Source organism: Gadus macrocephalus, chromosome 4, assembly GCF_031168955.1.
Source record: "Gadus macrocephalus chromosome 4, ASM3116895v1".
NCBI classification, from domain to species: domain Eukaryota; kingdom Metazoa; phylum Chordata; class Actinopteri; order Gadiformes; family Gadidae; genus Gadus; species Gadus macrocephalus.
In genome coordinates, this window is record NC_082385.1 from 28,910,932 (window position 1) to 28,932,677 (window position 21,746).

A 21,746-nucleotide genomic window follows, 5' to 3' on the forward strand; every position below is an offset into this window, starting at 1 on the left:
ACACACAAACAGACACACACACACACACACACACACACACACACACACACACAACACACACACACAAACAGACACACACACACACACACACACACACACACACAGACACACACACACACACACACACACACACACACACACACAACCATGCTGAACAAGAAGAAGATGAGATGGGAAAGAACTCTTCTTCTGCGTGGCTCCGTTCACACGCCTTTAGCATGCAGAGACACACAACAGCCGCTCTTATGACCCCAATCATCTACACACACACACACACACACACACACACACACACACACACACACACACACACACACAGAGGAATACCCATAGCACCCCCCCAACATGCAAACACACAAGATGGAGGGTTAACCCTTGCTCCCCCCTCCATTGATGAGGCGATGGGAATGGGAGATGTGAGAGTAGCACAAGGATTGGTCACAGGCCTGTCCCCTCTCTCGCTCGCTCCCTGTCTCTCTCTCTCTCTTGTCTCCCTCACTGTCTCTACTTGTCCCTCAGCCACTCTCTCCCCCCCTCTTGCTCTCTCTCTTATTGTCTCTCATTATCTCTCTGCCTCTCTCTCTATTGAATTGTCTCCAGGCCTCTCTCTATCTCCCTCTCTCTCTCTCTCTCTCTCTCTCTCTCTCTCTCTCTCTCTCTCTCTCTCTCTCTCTCTCTCTCTCTCTCTCTCTCTCTCTCTCTCTCTCTCTCTCTCTCTCTCTCTCTCTCTCTCTCTCTCTCTCATTGTCTCTCGGCCTCTATCTATCTCTCTCTCTCTCTCTGAATCTCTTTTCCTCACTGTCTCTGAAGCTAAATGTGAAAAGTCACACAATGTTATCTCTACAGCTCCCTAGCGTTGGATTTCTGTGAAACTGGGGGTTGTGACAGAATGTTTGTGGTTTCTATAGTTTGTTGGAATTGGTGGTAACAAAACTTTTACAAGGATTATCAGTTTCACAAAAAAGACCAGATGAAGGATAAATTATGTTTGCCTAAACCAAAACCATGACATTTCTATGTTTATTTCTCAGTGGTATTATTTTTATACATAAACGCTCAACATATGCTAGCTTCAAAACTTTATGCTTCCATGCTTGAATATTTAAAGTAAGTAAAGACCTGCAGGTCATAGAAGTGGGGTTTTCACTACAGATAGAGTGAACTGTTCATAAACAGTATATATCTTTTTTTTTAATAATATTCATGAACTTTGTTTAGATTTATCGTAATGCTGCAAATGCACTGCTCTTGCTAGCGGGTTCCAAGCAGGTTTTCGGAAGATATTGAAATTGCAATCAACCCTTGATATGCAATCATCTCCCTCTGATTACATGGTGAGATAATTGTCACATCGTGGATCTTTTCCTCCATAGAATCATTTTGGCAAGAAAAGAGGCCATTTATATTCATAGCAATTTGGTCCGTCTAGTTTGGCCAAGGCTCTAGAGGTCGTTCAAGACTCCCGTTCAACATGCATAAGGAGGGAATATACATGCAGATTATTCACCGCCGGCAAAACTCTGCAAAACCATCTCCAGGACTCCTTCTTTGAATGGAAAACCCTGAAAATGTTTGGGATTACACTTTCACTTTGAACAATTGGCCAAAGAAGTTAGAGGTCTGTCCGTCTACCTGTCTGTCTACCAGTCAGTATTGAAATCTGTCTATAAGCCTACTAGTTTAAATGCCACATTTATGTCAGTTTAAGGGTTACGTTTTTAAGAAAATGATAAATCACAGAGTCATTTTGACACCTAGAGTATATTTTGACACCCATTTTGACACCTAGAGTATAGAGGCCTACTATAAAACATTTATGTCTTTTACGCATCATTTTTTTTTACCACTCTTTCCATTGAAACTGGCCTGTTGGAACATGTTACACGTGAAAGCGTGCTCAGCCACAGTATGTTTGACTTAACCTTTGACCCTCTTCAGGGTAAAATCAGCACATGGCGTAGAGGGGTATTCTGTAGTACCACATCATGCATGTGTTTCCATATAACCCCCCCAACCCAGACATTAATTCAATGACCGGCCTCTTATCCCACTGTAATGTCTCTCCGGCTAAACCTGGAACAGATGTGCCTCTTATACTCGCATGGCCCTGAATGCAGGCTGGTTTGGTTTTTGGGAGTAACCTGCTGGGTTGCAGTTCCCACTAAATCAAAAAACAATTGCCCCCCCGGCCACCGCACACCAAATACAGGCATCGTCCACGCACGCAAGACTCCGCAAGACTCACGCCTGGGTGCTAAGGTGATTCACTATTTTCATTCAGTATTCTTATACCAAACACAGTTTATGTTTTTTGAGCTTATTTATTATTCTACACAAGACATTGTTTACAACCACTACAATAAGATAGCAAAACAGGAAACCTGAAATATTGGGTTTTTGGAAACACAACCGTCAATCGGCAACGTTTTGAAAATCAGAATTATACTGTAACATGTTTTTTATCTTACAGCATGATAAAACACCTTCATTGCTTAAAAGCTTTTCAATATCACAGCACAACATGTCACGTGCCATAATGAGACAACCGCATCACAACACGCATAACAAGCAAATATCGATACACATATTCACAGAATACAATATATTAACAAAGTTCGAAGGCGTGCGAGCTATACGCCTTCAACATCCTCACAAGACACAAAGAGTGCAGCTCTCCGCTAGCTTATGTCCACGGTCGCATGAATACTTCAGCGCAGACGGAACAACAAACAGCCTGTAACTCCACCTCCACAGACGCATTCGGGAAATATGTTAGCCCTGAAATTGGCCGCCCTTGTTTGAGAAACAAGTATGAATTTCTAAGTATGAAATTCCTAATTTCCATGCAGACAGCATGCACACACATGTGATGCAACACCCCGCTCCCCCCTCATGGACCCTCTGAAAGATGGTCCCCCCCCCCCCCGCCCTGTGGTTTCAGAGAAGTGTCGACCTGGAAACACAACGGCGGGTGTCCGGGTTCCGCTGGTCTGGGCTGGGATCCCTGCGGACCTCTCGCAGGGATCCTGCGAGATAAAAAGTTCTCCAAACGTAGGGAATCGTAAACGTGCAGTGTTTGCGAGCTCCTTTTTATCAAGCAGATGTCCGTGTGCGTATGTGTGTGTGTGTGTGTTTGTCTGTGTCTGTGTGTGTTTAAGGAGGAAGGGGGTGTTCAGTCGTGTTTGCTGGTCTCTGGGCGTAGGTAGCGCGTGCCCGGAGAGAGCGCTTGGTCATGTCATAGGTGCAGCGCGGTCAACGCTGCACCCGTCCAAAGGGATCCTTCTGTCCAACATTTTAGATTTTGGCCACGCGTGTTTGAGGAGAGATCGTGCTGTCAAATATATATATATATATACTGTATATATATTAATACATATAAATATGTTTATGCAGATATATCGGTACCCTCCTCCCTTTGTATTGGTCCCATTTCTGAACACTTACTCTCATTCCAAAATCACAAATCCATTGGTAGAATCGACACACATGCGCCCCAACCACAACAAGACGTTTCTCAATAAAGGTTCAGAGGTTCAACGGGACGCTGCTCTCCGCCGCCCCTGGCGAGTACTCGCTCTCGGAGGCGTCGATGAGCTTGGCCAGCCCCGTGCGGGTGGAGTACTTGAAGATGAAGGCCTTCATGAGGTCGTAGCGGTAGTTACGGTTGATGAAGTTGTACAGCACGGGGTTGACGCAGCAGTGCAGCAGCGACAGGCACTGCGTCAGGTGCAGCGCCACGTACAGGAAGTTCTCCAGGCCGCAGCTGAACGGCAGCACGTTGAGCAGCGTCAGCGTGTCCACCAGCAGCACGCCGTGGTAGGGCAGCCAGCACACCAGGAACACCACGATGTAGCTCAGGATGATCTTGCGGCTCACGCGGTGCTCGTGCTCCGAGCCCGGCGGGATGGCGCGGGCCAGCAGCACGTAGAACAGGGCGATGACGGGGAAGGGGATGGCGAAGCCCAGCACCATGAAGCTCATCTGGATGCCCACCATCCAGTCCCGGGGGCTGTCCAGCGGGTACACGGGCCGGCAGAAGGTCACGTCTGAGTGGCTGGACTTGACGGCCTTCAGGAAGTAGGTGTCGGGCACGGAGGCGGCCAGCGCCAGGAGCCACACCAGGACGCAGACGGCCCGGCGGAGGACCTTCTTCCTGCGGCTGTTGGGGCGGCCGTCGCCCTGCGTCGCCACGGAGACGTAGCGGTCCACGCTCATGCAGGCGAGGAAGAAGATGCTGCTGAAGAGGTTGACGCTGAACACCAGGTGGGTGATCTTGCACACGGCCTGGCCGAAGGGCCAGTGGCCGTGCTGCAGCAGCGAGCTGATCCACACGGGCAGGGTGGCCACCACGCACAGGTCGGCCACGGCCAGGTTCAGGATGTACAGGTGGGTCTCGTAGCGGTTGCGCTCGCTGCGCACGTTCACCCACACCACCAGGGCGTTGGCGGCCAGGCCCACCAGGAAGACGAAGACGTAGAGGACGGACAGGGAGTAGAGGAAGGAGCTCTGGCTGAAGCCCGTCTGGCACATGAAGGCCTCCACGTGCGTCACGTTTTCCAGGGGGTCCGCCCCCGCAGGCGACCCCCCCGACGAGGGACCCGCGCCCGCCGCCGATGACGAGAAGTTGAGCTCCTCCCACATCTCCATCATCTCCGTCAGGTCGTTGACGCTCAGGCTCATGGCTGGTCTGCTGCCCCCGGGGGGAGATGGGAGGGACGGGTTCAACCTACAAAGACAAGGTCACAGGGTTAGTCACCTGTAGGCACTGTTACTACTTTATCAATGGATACATATGTTCTTGTTATCGATGTATCGATCGATTGATCCCACGTTGGTGGATTGATAGGCAATACTTGGTGTTTCGTGTATAACATTTCATCTCCAGGTGTTTGGAAGCGACTCGAATTCTGATCGTTTGCGTTTGTTGTTCTGCGCCTCGCTTGTCACTAAAAATCTCTTTGGATTAATGCTAAACCTGTGTTTTATCTACGGAATTTTACAAATCTTAAAAATCTTCTTAAGCAATAAGGAAAAAATAGAATAATCATTTTTGAATAATTCAACAGCTTGTACTTTACTTTTCATAGAGAGTGCTATACCTGTACTATACTACTATACTAGTACCTGTTAATTAATAATACATACTTAATAGAAACAACAAAAATTGACAATTCTTTATGTGCAAAATTGACACTTGGTTTGAAACAACAAAAAATCCATGAGCTGAAAAAAGACAAATGTCTTGTAAAAGTAAAAACAATACATCAGTAGAGAAAAGTCGAGCAAAAGCACTGATCTAGATCCAGATAGCTACGGAAACACACGCGACTCGCGAGTCCAGACACGTGAACGTTATCCAGTCCCATCAACCTTACATGGTGTTTAAAGGCACCCACAGGCTAGCTTCACGCGAACGCCTGTCATGCAGAACGCTGTTGCCTAGCGCCGTGGCTACCAACGCAGACACAACCGCAGCCCGTCTCACATGCGAGGAAATTTGCCGTCACGTCACATGGAGTGTAACTGAAGCTACTCTTGTTACAGTAAGTGAGTAGCTAACTCTGTTGCTTAGATTAGACTTTTCGGGGTTTTCACATTTATTTCTACAATGTGAGTAAATGTTTTGGACCAGTCGACAGATCTAATCAGCAGTAGCAGCAGTAGACCACTCGACATCCCATGATAAACGGCGTCTCTGTAGAGACCTGCTTCCTAAGGGAAATATAGACACTCGGGCTCCTTTCTCTACAGGAGTCTGTTTGAAGTGACTATCAACTTTTTGGAAAAGTGACCCCTTTAAAGTTCCAGAGCAGTCCAAGTACATGGGGTCAGAGGTCACCTAGGGTCACAGACTCCAGATCTGCTACTGTGTGCTGAACAGAGGTAGCAGGAGACAGATGGGCTGGTTTGTATAAGAGAAAGAATATACAGGCAGGCAGATAAACAGAGTGTGTGTGTGTGTGTGTGTGTGTGTGTGTGTGTGTGTGTGTGTGTGTGTGTGTGTGTGTGTGTGTGTGTGTGTGTGTGTGTGTGTGTGTGTGTGTGTGTGTGTGTGTGTGTGTGTGTGTGTGTGTGTGTGTGTGTGAGAGAGAGGTAGAATAAGCTCACTGTGCTTGAGTGTGCAACTGTGTGCATCATAGTGTGATGGATGTGTGTGTGTGTGTGTGTGTGTGTGTGTGTGTGTGTGTGTGTGTGTGTGTGTGTGTGTGTGTGTGTGTGTGTGTGTGTGTGTGTGTGTGTGTGTGTGTGTGTGTGTGTGTGTGTGTGTGTGTGTGTGTCTGTGTGTGTGTGTGTGTGTGTGTGTGTGTGTGTGTGTGTGTGTGTGTGTGTGTGTTTTCTATTTACGAGAGTTAAAAAGTCCACCAAGTCAATACTCAACAGCCTCTTGACATTGGGAATGTTTCAATGGTCTAAACACACTTCTCCTATTATGGTCTGTTAAACTAAGTTAAAATGTGGATTCCGTGAAGGGGTCAGGGGCAAAAATGGAACCGGCCAAAATAAACAAATGAATATAACTATGTATTTCAAGTATATAAATACGAAAAAATTAGCATTAGTTTTGTAACTGCAATTCGGGGCCAAGGTAAAGAGGGAGCGTGCGGCTAAATATTTACCAAATGGGATCGCTACCCTGCTAAAAGCTTGTTGTTTGCTGTTTATTTATCTTGAAAGGTCTGGCTCTCTTAAATACACCAGACATGCTATTTATTGCATACATGTTTTACTTAAAGTTAACGTTCCTAGCTCGCTCCAAAAGAACTTGGACCATAAAACTGACGGAGCACCATTTCTGTTTACATGCACTCAGAAGCAGCCAGATGTTTATTCTAGCTAACGTTGTTACCTAGATAGCCTTGAAAGCATGTGGAGGTAACATGAGTAGATGGACAGCTGTAGTGAACTTGCTCCTAAATCATCTGCACATGATAAACAAAAGATGGAGAGACTGACAGTGAGGGAGGTGTAGGGGTGGGGTGAGACGAGGGAGAGGAGAGTTCAACCCCTACTAGCCTCACCCTTTATTGTCCAGGGTGGAGGCACAATGTAGCCGGCTGAATGAAGAAGTAGAGTACGTGAGATGTAAAAGAACGAACCGGACTAAACCAGTTTGCTGCATTGTCAAGTCGCCACCTTCGGTCTCGCCTGAAATGCCTTGAAAAGCTTTAAAACAATTAATATCCTTTGGATTTAGTTCCAAAACAATGCACTGTTTGATTATTGTTTCTCGCTAAAAAAACAACCCCCAAAAAAAAAAAAAAAAAGCGTAGCATAGTAGAAGCAAAAAATGGAACACCAACGACAATGAAACCACCGCTATGGTCAAAGTGACAGCAGGGCCTCGGCCCCCCGTAAATCAGGGCTCTAATTGGACCAATTAGGGGTCCGCCGGTGAATGCTGTAAATGCTGAGTGTTTACATGGCCGACGCACGGCAGACCCTGGGGCCCGCCAGCGTCACCTGATCCCTGGCCCCTGGCCCCCGGGTCAGGCAGCAGCCTCGGGCCACGTTTCACACTGAGACAGGGAGGGGGGGGAAGGGGGGGGTCCACTGCCCACACACCGTATATACAGTAAAGATAACAATGTGCTGAGGGCTGCTCTACAGCCCACCTGTCCGTCTGTCTGTCTGCCTGCCTGTCTATCTGTCTTACCAACTGTTTCTGCCTGCCTGCCTATCTGCCTTATCGCCTGTCTGTCTGTCTGTCTGTCTGTCTGTCTGTCTGTCTGTCTGTCTGTCTGTCTGTCTGTCTGTCTGTCCTGTCTGTCTGTCTGTCTGTCTGTCTGTCTGTCTGTCTGTCTCCCTGCCTGCCTATCTCCCTTACAAACAGTCTGTGTGTCTGTGATTGTGTGTGTGCCTGTCTGTCCGTCCCTGGAAAAGTAATGCTTTAAATGCCTTGCCCAAGGGCTTTGCCAAGTGTGCGCTGGCGATATGTATTCACACCGTGGCCACAAGCCCTCTCCGATGACAGGTGCAGTGGACGTTAGGTTTGACCTTTCACCCCGTTATATATCCAGTGTGTGGTTGAGGTCGACCCCAAATGACGTTGCGTCAGGGTGGCCTTTATCACACAATGAATGTATTTATAAACAACAGGAGCACGGCGGTGCCCTGAGTCTTCTCCCTCTCTTTGTCTCTCACTGATTCTTCTCTCTCTGTCTCTGTCTCTATCTCTGTCTCTATCTCTGTCTCTATCTCTGTCTTTCTCTCTGTCTTCTCTCTGTCTCTCTCTCTGTCTCCCTCTGTCTCTCTCTCTCTGTCTCTCCTCTCTGTCTCCCTCTGTCTCTCTCTCTCTCTGTCTCTCTCTCTCTCTCTCTCTCTCTCTCTCTCTCTGTCTCTCTCTCTCTCTCTCTCTCTCTCTCTCTCTCTCTCTCTCTCTGTCTCTCTCTCTCTCTCTCTCTCTCTCTCTCCTCTCTCTCTCTCTCTCTGCTCTCTCTCTCTCTCTCTTTCTCTTTCTTTCTGTGTCTCTGTGTCTCTTCTGTATCACTCTCTAGTTGTGCGTGCGTGTGTGCGTTTGTCTGTGTGTGTGTGTGTGTGTGTGTGTGTGTGTGTGTGTGTGTGTGTGTGTGTGTGTGTGTGTGTGTGTGTGTGTGTGTGTGTGTGTGTGTCTCTCTCTCGCTCTGCCTATTCATTAGACCCAGTAAACTTCAGTATCACTCCCCCCCCACCCCTCTCCACCTCTCACTCTGTAATCACTTGGTGCCACTGAGCCTTGGTTTCCCGATACTCTCTCTCGCCCTCTCTGTCTCTGTCTCTCTCTCCGCCCTCTCTGTCTCTCTGTCTCTCTCTCCGCCCTCTCTGTCTCTGTCTGTCTCGCTCTCTCTGTCTCTCTCCCTCTCTCTTCCCTTTATCTCTCTTTCCCTCTCTCAGTCTCTGGAGCATTGTGGAGGAATTCGCTCTTTCTTAGGGTTTTCATTACGACATCATTCACACCAGCTGATGTTTTGCAACAGACGCAATTCAACGCACCCTCCTCGTTTTTATTGGCCATTCAGCAGTCAAAAGTCAACTTTTCCTATAAACTCCTGAATAACAAAAAGAGGAGGCGGACACGACTCGCCCTGGCTGTTAAACAGTAGGCCTACTACTAAAACGAGCACCACGACGCGTTCTGGCAACGTTTTTTTCAAAGGGATTAACAAGTATAAACGTCGCCTTTTGGTACCCCCATAACCCCAACTCTAACACTATCTAGGCTTCATTTAAGCTGCGAGAAAAAGTTTGCCGCTGCTTCCATACAGTGTTATCTGCGGGCCCCCATTCAATGTAAACTTGTCCGGTGGATAGACCCCCACTTTTGTCCGACCACCCGCTGTGACCCCCTTAAAGAGACGGTCACCGCCTGCAGGATATAGGAGCCTTGCACACTTGCTGACCTCAGAAGCCTTTTAAAGTGTAAATTATGCAGGCCCGGTTAAGTATTTTCTGCAGACAACTTGCTAAAATCTGCAGACGATTTTAGCAACGCAAGGCATTATTACGGGTGGAGACAGACTTTTGACATTCAGATAAAAGTACAAAAACAAAACACATTAAGTAAGTCGAGTAGAATACACTTACTTGCAGATGGAAATATCCTTAAAACGGTCGATAAAGCGTCCTGTAGAGATCGAGCGGAGGGAAATAGTTGAGTATCCCAACAGGAGAGCTTATAAAGAGGGGAGTCCTCTACTCGGAGCGGAATGAGAGACTGTGTGTGCGTATGTGTGTGTGAGGGCGCTGCGGCGGGTGCACTTGCTTTTTATTCTGCGGTGCGCGGAGCAACGCCCACCCTTCAGCCCGCGGGACGTATTGTGGTGTCAGCTTCTGAACAATGGCCATGAAGGATGTGCGAAACATCGGATTTCCAATCTCGTCATAAAGGGCTGGCGGAGCCGCGTGAATGCAGACAATGCGTTCTCAATGCGGTCTGACGTCCGACGGCGACGATGGATGTGCGTAAAATGGACTAGACGCACAATGTGGAGTGCGAATGTGCTTGTGTGTGTGTGGGGGGGGGGGGGACGACGACGACGACGACTCATAAGCAAGAATCATGCGCAAATATAAAGTTATATCGCCACTTTGTATCATTGAACGATGATTATAGTGATTATTTATGATTATTATGGTAACGATGATAATTATTTTTAATATTAAACAACCAGTCAACCACTATCCCTTCAGTTAGTCTTCCTTGAAAAGGATTTCAGTGGTGATTACCAGACCGTTCAGATGTGATAAACCGACCGACAGTTGTGTAAAGTTTGAATTGCTTTATTTATAAATGATTAATGGTTACAAAAATGAAAACATTACAGGATTTGCCAAACTTGGCAGCTCTAAATGTTAACAGAGGGATGCTGTTAAGAAGACGTGGCCTATTGCGTAGATGGACCATTTGAGTTCAAAAAGCATCTGGTTCATACAGGCCTCGTCACTATTCTTTATGATCCAATGCATTTTAATCTGGGACTTGATGTGACACAGACTGCATGATTGTCTCTAAAGTAACGTTTATTTAAACTAGCGTTGGCTCCCCTCCTCACCAGTTTATAACATGTGTCCAACGTCTCCCTCATCATAATAATGCGCCATTTGGCACAGACCGAACACCAAAGAGAAGTCATTCATGAATGTCTGTTGTTGCATCTTTGCAGTCATTTTAAAACATTTTCACTGGGGCCCTGTTGAAAGCCGGATTATCAATTAATATTTCACTTCATTCTGCAGCCAAGCAAAGTACTACATGGTTAACTACTGGTTTAAGTAGCATAATGATTCATGAGACGACGATTGGAGCTGGTTATGAGACATCAAGGACAGTACGTCAGGATATTCTGCAAATGAATAAACTCTGGGCTGCACATGGCAGTCTCGTTGCGCATGCGCGTGTCTGCAGAGCATGAAAAACCAAATATATGAACGCTTTTCACAGCCTTCAAATGGAATTATTTGACCAAATTGACCAAATCATTAAAAAAATAGGATAATTCAATGCTTTTATCTTGATTTCTTCCGGTGCGAAATGGATGTTTTAGTATCGGGCAGAATGGGTCTGTTCTCTGTAGTGGTGGATTCAATGATTCGTTTCCGTGACCCAGTTCGCGTGATTCAGTTCGCCACGAGGAGTCGTTCGCGAATCGTTCGTTCATTCGTTCGTTCAGCCGAGTTTCCGGTAGCACTAACTCCACTGAGTCTGACTGACTCAGCTGAGAACCGTGCAATGGGGTCCATTCCATGATGCGATTTACCGCTACCGGAAACCAGGCTGAACGAACATACGATACGTGAACGACTCCTCCTAGTTCAGTCGATTTTCCGGTGAATCGATTCACCGGAAACTCGACTGAACGTGGAGGAGACGTTCGCGATTCAGAATCGCATCATGGAATGCACACCATTGCACGGTTCTCAGTTGAGTCAGTCAGACTCAGAGGAGTTAGTGCTACCGGAAACTCGTTCGTTCGTTCAGTCGAGTCTCCGGTGAATCGAATGGTGAACGAGACGACCGAACGAACGAGAGAGACGAACCGGTTCAGTTCGTTCGTCCTAAAGACTCGGTCATTCGAACCGGTTCGCGAACGAACGAGCCAACACTAGTTCTCTGCATCCGGGGGGATTGACACTCTTAGCCAAAGGCGTCAAGCAGAAGACGTATCTCTTCTCATGAACAAACCCTCGTCATTATTGCACAATGATATTTATGTAAAAGAAAAATGTTGACCTATAACTCGGTGCCGATGAAGATGTCTTCGATGTCGAGCTTGTAGACTATTGGCCTCAGGCCTCGTGTTACAGGCCTGCGGGTGGTGGCTGCAGGCATCGTCATAAACCATGAGGGGCCATTAGGCCTACTGACAATATAACGGTGATCTTGCACAGTGACATTTTGCTTGCAGAGGTTCCTCATTCAGGATTGAGCTGAGATTGTTTTCGGTGTTTTTATGTCACATTATTCAAATCGAAAGGTCATATTTATTGTCCTTTCACACGCTGCAAAGGAGGAGCCGGGGATGATTCTGTTGATGCGGTTGTTTTTGAAGCAAACTATTCCGTCCACTAACAGTTCCTCACACAGCACAGCTTCCTCCCGAATGAGCTACTTCAACATGCGAGTCTTAAATGCACAAGAGCCCCGTTATATTGTCAGTATGGCCCCTTAAATAAAGAGTGTGGTCCCCCCCTTCCCTAAAGAGTCTCTGGGTGTCTAGAAAAGCGCTATATAATTTCAATAAATTATTATTATTAAATGAGAACAAACTTGACAGTTGGAGTTAAATGTGCTGCTGGTAAGATTCAAGAGTTATACAGAGAGAGAGAGCAATAGAGAGCAAGACTTAGAAACAGAACAACCAAAAACATCCACTCCCTCTCTGCTCCTCCATATATGTTTCTCCATCAATTGCAAGTGATTGCGTTGCATTTCCCACACCTGTGACTGACAGGCAAGATGAATTCCCTCAACCAATAAGTGAAGATAGAACCCTCTTTCAGACGGAGCCAACTTAAACGTTTGGTCACACACACACACACACACACACACACACACACACACACACACACACACACACACACACACACACACACACACACACACACAAACACCAGACACACAAAACAGCACCTGTAGAATCAGAAATCCATCAGCTCCTATTGGCTGTGAGGACAGGGTGCCATGACGTCAACCTCTTTTGGGGGTATAACAGTTGTTTTTTTTTTACTCTGGAGGATATTCTAGCCGTCAGGGGTTTCCTGTTGCCAGGCAACGGCCGGTTAGGTATCTCTTTTAAAGCCCACACAGATCCCCACCCACACCCACCCACCCACACACCCTCCTCCTTCTCTTTTTATGGTTGTAAATGTTGCCCCAGAATTGCACCCTTGCAGAATTGCAATTGTCGTCGTCGTCCCCCCGTCCCCCCACCACCACATCCAAACTCGGCCCCCACAAACCGTTCCTCCCCCTGTTGCTTTGATTCATGGAGCCCGCTGAACAAGCTTCTTCTCCTGAGGCTCTTTGGAAGCTGCTTGAAGGGGGGGGGGGGGGGGGGGGGGGGGGCTCATTCGTATGTGAATGGGACAGTCGCTGAGGTCGATGCGTATTCACATCGACCCCCCCCCTCCCACACACACACACACACCAACCCCTCCAACAGCCCACCAGCTCCACCGTCATGTCTGGGGGCGGACCGGAGAATACGACCTGCTCAGCTATTTTTTCCTTTTTCCTCACCGTGAACCGGAGGCCGATATCTCCATTTATTTGTTTTTGTTCCTTTTTTTTATAGCACTGATGCTTGTTTTTCATGTCAATAAAGCTCTTTGGATTTGAAGTGGGGGGGAAGGTCATTGGGATTGCGACAGCGAAGACTTGAAATCGGAGAGAGAGAAAACCTAGCGAAATCACATTGCGGGAGACGTGTTGACAAAATAAAGTTCACACAAATGTAAGCTGCCTGTTTAAAAACAGCAAATGACTCAAATGACAAAATCACTGTAACCACGGTTACCGTTGTCAGGCGGCGACTTGCTGGTGGATCGGTACGTATCATCGTTCTAATTATAACCATCGGAACCAACAACACAACACCTGCATCAGGCACACCTGTCTGTGCAGAACAGGGCGGCGCCAACGTCCCCTACAGCTGACAATCAGCATGGAGGTGTCAGGCTGCTTTGTTTGTTCCCACGTCAGACTCTCTGACTTCACACACACCACTCTGAGCTAAACCCGCTTATTACGATACCAACTATACCTGTATCTTTGGGTTAGGAAAACTGTGAACTATTTTATATGACGTGCTGGCCAAGAATCTGGTGAGATGTCACACAAGTGTTGCCGAACCCATCACACATTAATTTACAAAGCCATATCCATTGATCCATGATCCATTGATGCATTGAAATAAAGTCCTGGTGTATCTGTGACGAGCGCATGTGTGCTTGGGGTCCAGAACGTGGCCTTGGATGAGGAAGAGGCCGACCGTTTACGCCTCTGAGCGTGTGGTCATGATGGAGATCCGGGAGACCGGTCTAAACCAGCTCTCTGACCAACTGCAGGTCCGGGCTGCTACACAGTGCACAAGGTAGGCCCACGGTGCCTCTATACACACGGTGAAAGAGATTTGACCTTGTTTGCTTTGGTCTGTGAAAGAGCAGGTTTTTAAAAATAAATAGTATTTGGAGAGTGGATCCGACATCCTGTACTCCCAAGTTAGCAGATTATGAGATAGAGCAATATGGTGGAGGTTCTTCAGGATTTCCTAGGATTGTGTGAAGTTCCGCTAGCCAGCTGTGTGCTAGCCAGCTGCCTGTTAGCCAGCTGCCTCTAGCCAGCTGCATGATAAGCCTGCCAAAGCAGAATAGTTGTTGTTACACACAAAACAAACTTCAGATGTGTTGGAAGTTGCAATTTCATTAGATGTCAAGAGAAAGCAGAGAATAAACAGATTTTTTGGTAATAACAATTTCTTGGTTTCATGGTTTAAAGAAAAGGAATATCTTCATCGGCCTCCCATTCCTGGAGTCGTTACCATAGAAACCCAACCCATACCCATGTTCACTTTTTTATTTAAAACCAGCGTTTTCCGTCCCCTTGTTTGGCTTCGCTCGACTAGCTTTTCTGAGTGCGATCGACAATGTGGAAGTCGATGGTTGTTTAATGAGCTCAAATCGCCGTGCCGCGCCCACTCGGTCACGCCTACTTCGGTTTCATCCCCAGCTCAGTGTTCACACAACTGTTAGGGCCCCCAAACCGGTTTGTACCCTCAGTAAAGTCACGTTGTTTGGTGTTAATACAGATGAAAATCATGTTACTACATTTTCCGATTAATTCTCAAATCAAAAGCCAATGGGGACCTGACCATGGCCCCATGGGACCTGTCAATCAAAAGAAGGCAGGAAATATTTTTTCTTGAGATTGTATTATGCTTTACATGGAACAGTGATTTAAGTCAAATTAGGGCTGGACGGCCTCCGGCGGAACACTGTGACTTTGTATCTTTTTAAAACTTATCTGGGATCCAGCAGACTCTGTTAAAGCAGAACTCCTGGGGTGCGACGGCAGAAAGCCTGGGCCGGAAACAAGAAACAGAGATATTCTATCAAAGAAAACCCATTTGCGTGAATGGATGAAGCTTCCAACAGGGGGTTTTAATAAGGCTATTACTACAGCTGATGACAGTCTCAGAGAGAGAGAGAGAGATGTGTTTGCATAAGCGAATGTGGGAGTGTGTGTGGATGATGTCTGGTTTAAGCAGCCTCACCTGGCCCGAGTCAGATTGATTGGACTCTTGGGCTGGCGGAGGTTGCACACCTGCGGCCTTATCTTGCATCCAGCGCAATTGACTTTCTACACCGACGCATGTATCTTTTGCTACCCGGCGCAAAGCCGATTTTCCCCCGCAGCAAACTTGCGCCACTAAACTTGCGCCCTGAGAGGCGTGTCGGCGAAATGCAGAGGCGTGTTCCGGCGCAAATGATACATGGTGCTATCTTACAGATCGATGAAGCAGTTGTGTGACTGACCGACAAATACCGGGTCAAAGTGCTCTAGCGGATAGCGCAGTTGGTGTTGCTATTTTGACGTACCCTGGCAGGTCAGAACTGCAATTATTTTTTTCATAGTGGCTCCATGAACGAACACTGTAGTAGGCTATTCCATGTGTTATAATAATAATAACAATGATAAAGTCGAGCAAAGTAGGCTTTATCCCAGCCTTCCAAAACAAAATTTCATCGTTTCAGGGTAAATGATAACGGTTAAATTATTTGGGAAAGAAGTGCTGATACAGCGGTAATAAGTTGTATTTAAATCAATGCATCTGCAAACACCATACAGCAAACACATATTTTCTTGACACAGACATTGTTTACTTTTAGGATTGATGACTAGCCTATTTGATTGTGAGAAAACATAGTTTAACCACGATTGAGTGTTAAAAAGAATGATTGAATGCAGGCGTGCGTGTGTGCATCCATCTGTTTAAACACACCCAAACTAAACACATAACGCATAATACAGTCCATGGCAATGTACAGTAACCGGGGGGACACATATTAGGAACACAAGTCGATAACGATAATGTATACAATACTGGTGAGAAACTATGTGTGTTAATGTAATGCCGCATATCATTAAATAGACCCACAGTTGTGGCCACAGGACCGCATATCATATGTGTGTTAAGTTTTCTTTGCCGCAATTTATATGACGACTCAGTATTTCGGAAGTTGTAGAAGAAAACGCTATTCCATGTGTGAATTAGGCCATATTATTTGGCCGTAAACTGAGCCATTTGAAGTTTGAAATTCTTGACACTGTCATCGAATCAGGGAAGCAGAGAGAGAACAAAATAATGGTTGTGCAATGCTTCTCCCCTACGTAATGCCAAATGTAAATGGACGACTCAGGAATGAGTAATACTTCACATAATGAACTTTGTTTATATTTCAAAACAACCAGTAACTATTCACTCAATAAAGAAAATGGAAAGGAGAGTGTTTACTCAACAATAAAACGCGGCCATCAATGAGTCAATCCATCAAGGGAGTTTTTCTCATTTAATTCTGCTAAACATTTTTTCATGGAATATCTTCTCTTGAAACCGTCCAGATGTCCACGTTGCGAGACGAAAGAGATGAAAGCCGTTGATTGGCTTCTCATATGCTGACCAAGTTTGCTGGGGCCCTCATTTCATGAGTTCACATCTCGCGAAGGAACGCCTCGAACTGGATGCACTAAGTGAGCGTTATTTCGCGAGCGAGAGGGCCGAGACATTGCTTGGATATTTCTTTGTGCGGTTCAAAACGACTTGGCTACCCGTTCATGATGAGAGATTGTTTATCGAAATTTGCTTAATGATGGACTTTGTGGTTTTCCAGATAGGATGGACATTGCTCCTCATGGACATTGATGAAAGAAAGTGTTTTAACGTTCCGAATGATGAACATCTGCGAACAAAGCAAGGGACATCAGTGTCCCATGCTCATTGGTTGACTAAGTTATACTGCATGACACCGTTTGCCCAGATATGAATCTGATAGACTTTACTGGTTTTGGTTTAATTCTAGTCAACAAAAATAACATCCTTGTAGGGTATCAAATTGAGTAATCTATAAACTATGTTCAGTATATACCCCATATACACAGTTGAGCTGTTAATATTATGCTTTTGGCTTGTCAAGCAAAGCAGTGTTTTGACTTTCAGTTTAAATACAAAGCAAGGTCTTAAAACTAGAGCCTTATTGCCACAATTGTGTAACTTGATGCAATTAGTTTAGCGATTGTCTTGTAGTTTAAGTAAAAGCTGAATGTTTTGAAGTGGGTGTCCATTTTTTTTTGATAAACATAGCACTCATGGTGTTGTGTCTTCCACTCCCTCTCTATAAACACAGTTTTCTCGAACGCCCTACAAGGGATATTTAGTTTCACACACACTAGTAAAAAATATTAAGAAACCTGGATCGTTTTCCAAGTCGATTGGGTGTTTGTAGTTAAGGATTGCAAAAGTGGATGAGATGGAGAAAGAGGGAGTGGGAAAGGGAGAGAAAGATATCCAAACAGAGATGGAGAGAGCGAGAGACAGATATAGAGACAGAGAGAGAGAAACAGATATAGAGAGATACAGATATAGAGACAGCGAGGGAGAGATACAGAAAGAGTGTAAGAGAGAGAGAGAGAGAGAGAGAGAGAGAGAGAGAGAGAGAGAAAAGGGGAGAGAAGGGGGGATAGAGAGAGGGAGAAAGAGTACAATGTGTTCATGGGTTAGTGCCCTAGGTATAGAAGGGGTGGGGGCGGCTGAGCCACTTCATTTGTCTCATTAGTCACATTCCTGACTGATTTATGCTCTTATTCTGGCAATGGCCCTCAGTTTGGGGAAGGGAAGGTGGAGGTGGTGGTGGGGTGGGGTGGGGTGGCGTGGAGGGGGTTGTGGTGGTTTTGATGGTGATAGTGTGGTGGTGGTGGTGGTGGTGGTGGTTAGGGGTGGGGGTGGTAGGGTTGGTGGGGGTGGTGGGAGGGATGGGGGTGATAGGAAGTTGAGGGGTCTCACCCCAACACAAGCGCACACACACCTGAACACCGTCCATGTCTGAGCTCACTAGCGGACCCAGGAGGACAACCAGGTCATTAGCTCTGGAGTGGTCTGGAGTGGTCCCTGGAGCCTCCGGGGCTCCAGGGACCACTCCTTGTGACTTGTGGGCAGGACAAGACCCCCCACAGCGACTCCTCCCCCAACTCCCCGGACTTCCCCCAATTCAGCCTGGGACAACAACAACAACAACCGTACCACCAGCAGCCTGACCGGGGGTCATGACCCGGTACGGAGGTTTTAAAATCCTGCCTCAGGAGCTTCCGGAAAAAAAGGACCCTAAAATGGCAACAACTCCATTCAACGGGTTCTGGCCCACTGAGTAGTGGGTGGGGTCTGGGTGGGGTCTGGTCGGGTGGGTGGGTGGGTGGATCATGCCTGTCGGGGTGTTGGCCCTGGATTAAAAGACAAAAGAGAAAACGTCGACGTGGATTAGTTTGAGCTAAGCGGGATAAAGAGCGACAGAGCAAAAGTTACCGCCGTCTGAGCTATTGTTGCTAAGTTGGTAGCTTAGACCTCCAGGCTAGCAGCTAATTAGCGGTCGTATCAGAGGTCAGTTTTCTTGACGAATGATATGGGGGGCTCTAAGTGACACAGGCCTGGTGTGTTTGTGTTTTCTTGCCAGTGTTATGCTAGGAATTAGCTGTTTGGCGTTGAAAGCACTTACTTACTCGCTGCTTCAGACCAACAACTGTGATCGGGAGGGAAGTTGGGGTAACCTAGTTACGATCAATTAGTTTACTCACTTAAAGTTGCAATTTGTAAAATTTCAACTGGCTCGTTGCTTGACTAGCCTAGATATCGGTAGTCAAAGCTAATCAATAGTGATTTAAAAAAAATCACATTCTATAACTGATATATATATAACTGAACAATCTCCACTGTCTAAAGCTACTAAACGGAGCTTTGAATCCTTAGGTTTCGGAATGACAACAATAAGAGTTTCGGTTCAACCCAAAGACCAATGAAGCCAGGACTTTGGGAAAGTCCTCTGAGTCATCTCAAAACGTTCCCAATTCGGTCTAGATGATTCAGCTCTTCCACCAGGATCGCCACGCCTTGCTGCAGTGCAACCACAGGAAGCAAAGCCAACATGTTTGATTTACTTTTTATAAATATGTCTTGGTCTGGCTAAAAGATGGGATATCCGCCACTTCGTTCGCGGGCCAGCCTGCCTCCCCTGCCATTACAAGGACACATGGAAGGAAAAAATGCTGTCTTATCATGGAAAATAAATCAGACACTTTGTTTGTTATTTGATTCAACTTTGAGCAGACCAGTTTTGGCACTGCAGTGAAAATCTGTCTCAAAAAAGTAAAAAATAAATTGCTCGGAATCCTCCTAAATTCATAAATCAGACACTTGATGATGGTTCTCTCCCCTTTCCCAATTCTCTTTGTATATGCATCCTACCCGCCAGCCATTTTGTCCCAGATGTGACGTCTCCATCGGCCCGTGGTAAGCCTCCCACTATAGCTTGTTTTTGTTCAACAACCAATGTTTTCATTTAGTCAGTCAAGTGGGGATTATGCCAAGTCACTTAATGATAATGTTTTCCTTGAAACAGTTACATTGGAATTAAATAAATGGAGCCTTCAATGGTACTTTTTGTCATCAGAAGTACAGTATTTAATTGTATTCCACATTGCAATCCTGTGTAAACACCATTATGAAGATAATTTGGACATGCCTTGCCTTGTTGCGAAATATGACACATTTTTTAACAATAGTAACAACAATTTCTTTCAAAAAAGAATACAATCATATCCCATAACTGGAGCATAATCTTCGACCCCAACCTTGCTTCTCTGTCACTTATCAACTGATATTAGCATGAACCCCGCGCCTTTTGAAAGAGATGCAGTCCTCCTGATCCCCAAAAGCAGCCGGAGTTCTACTTAAACCCCGGTTCTGTCGCCCGTCATTAACGGCTATCACGGACCACTTAACGTTTCATCGGTGAGAATTAAACTGCTGGGGCCCCATGGGTCTGCTTAAACAGCGATTAAAAGGGTGCTGTGTAAACCACCGCCCTCCGCTGTGTGTCAGTTTGAATGATGGATGCTGAACAGAGAGGGTTAGCCAAACGTGGTGCTGAACTCACTCACAGCAAGACGGACCAACATGGACCAAACACTCCCTCGACACACTCCAGGCTTGTTGTTAATGCAAAGTACTTCATCTGAGATCATCGAATGCCACGTCAGTATTAAAGGGGTTTGTATTAAGAATGTTCTCAGAAAAGTAGTTTTTTAATGACTCTATTGACACATGGTTAACATTACTTTCGGTTTTTAAGCTCACTTCCATCCAAAGGGATTAACTGGTAATAACATTCCACATAGAAGTAGGATAAATGAGTACACAAAGAGAGTAATGCATTTTCAGTTGTAGCTAAGTGCAAAATTGGAGATAATAAGCCATAAACCAAACAACAAAGTCAATGGGTGAGATGTTCTTTGGAAGGGTAAGATGTTCTCTGGAGAGGAGAGATGTTCTCAGGGGAGATGAGATCTTCCTTGGAGAGGTGAGGTGTTCTCAGGAGGCATTAGATCTTCCTGGGAGAGGTGAGTGTTTCTCAGGAAAGAAGACATGTTCTCAGGGGAAGTCAGATTGTATCGGGAACGTCAGTGTCTTTATGTTGTCCTTTTGTTAACAAAGGGAAGCAATCTAAAGAGCGTGTGGACCCACATAGATCGTTCCACCATCGAGGTTCCACGCTTGAGAGTAAGTCTGCGAACGAGATCCAAGCTGTGGCGACGCCAGCCAGCCGTTAGTCGACACATCTCCCCTCTCTCAGAGGAACAGATGAGTGATGTGACGCGGGGGGGGGGGGGGGGGGGGGGTGCTATACGGCTATCAGACCTGGATGCGGGCTGCAGAGTGAATCTGTAGAGTGGCGTAACGTGTGCATCGCTGAGGTCTGTTGAACCCCAGGCGCCTGCGCCTGTCCAGAGGTTTTGCGGTGCCTGCTGCTAGACCAGCCGTGAGACAACCACAGACCCAGGAGATGCACTGCCCGGCCTTCATGATGTTTATTCGGCTGTCAATCATGACAAACGTGTTTCTTTTGGGACATTATTGCGCAGCAGGGGAAAGTCAATGTTTATAAATCATAAGACCCATTGGTGAAGGGATAGTCTTACAAACTTAAAGTTGAATCTATATTATTAAGTCCGGCTTCAGAATTCTTTCGTAGCGTAAGTGCAAGAGATGAGTGGGGAGTGCGAGAGTCTGTGACTCTGACAGCACACTCCATAAACCTTGAAAGGTGGGTTTTCCCCAGTTTGTACAGCAGTATCCTGTACGGATGTGCTGAAGGTCAGAGTGCACACACTTGGTTTTCAGGTGAATGCCTTAAGCAGATGGGTTACATAGGCAAAGGAGTAAGGGCCCGTAGTACACGTGGCTTGTTACTCTCAGCTCCTGCGCCGCTTTTAAATTGGTTCCAATGAGGAGAGAGCGCGTGCGGTAGCATGCGGACGTCTGGACAAAGAGTCTATTTCGGTTGGTTCTCCGAACTTTTCCGAAAAGCACGGCCGTCGTCACTGTTTCCAACGCCTCTCCCTGCCCCCCCCCCCCAAGAAAGTTAAAGAACAACACTGGAACCCTCTGCGGGGAGGCTATATTTGGGAGAACCCACCGAAACCGTGACTTCCCGTCCCCTAGTGG

The 21,746-nt window shown here is 46.5% G+C and overlaps 2 protein-coding genes across 2 annotated transcripts in view; one reads left to right on the top strand and one right to left on the bottom strand.

Moving 5' to 3' along the window:
- Positions 1 to 2,301: 2,301 nt before the first annotated feature.
- On the bottom strand, positions 2,302 to 9,837 carry ackr3b (atypical chemokine receptor 3b). The gene is made up of 2 exons (XM_060049092.1): positions 9,562 to 9,837; positions 2,302 to 4,726 (listed from the first exon to the last, which is right to left on the bottom strand). Exon 2 carries the CDS (start codon positions 4,678 to 4,680, stop codon positions 3,526 to 3,528), a length of 1,155 nt encoding a protein of 384 aa, XP_059905075.1. The 5' UTR covers positions 4,681 to 4,726; positions 9,562 to 9,837; the 3' UTR covers positions 2,302 to 3,525.
- A 10,680-nt stretch (positions 9,838 to 20,517) lies between these two features.
- LOC132455482 (zinc finger protein GLI2-like) overlaps positions 20,518 to 21,746 on the top strand; it is a 15,123-nt gene continuing 13,894 nt past the window's right edge. The window contains 2 exon segments of the mRNA XM_060049344.1: positions 20,518 to 20,601; positions 20,736 to 20,801. Coding sequence (XP_059905327.1) covers positions 20,518 to 20,601; positions 20,736 to 20,801 — 150 coding nt within the window.

Coding starts and splice junctions, on each gene's coding strand:
- ackr3b (XM_060049092.1), bottom strand. CDS start 4,680: ATGAGCCTGAGCGTCAACGACCTGACGGAGATGATGGAGATGTGGGAG.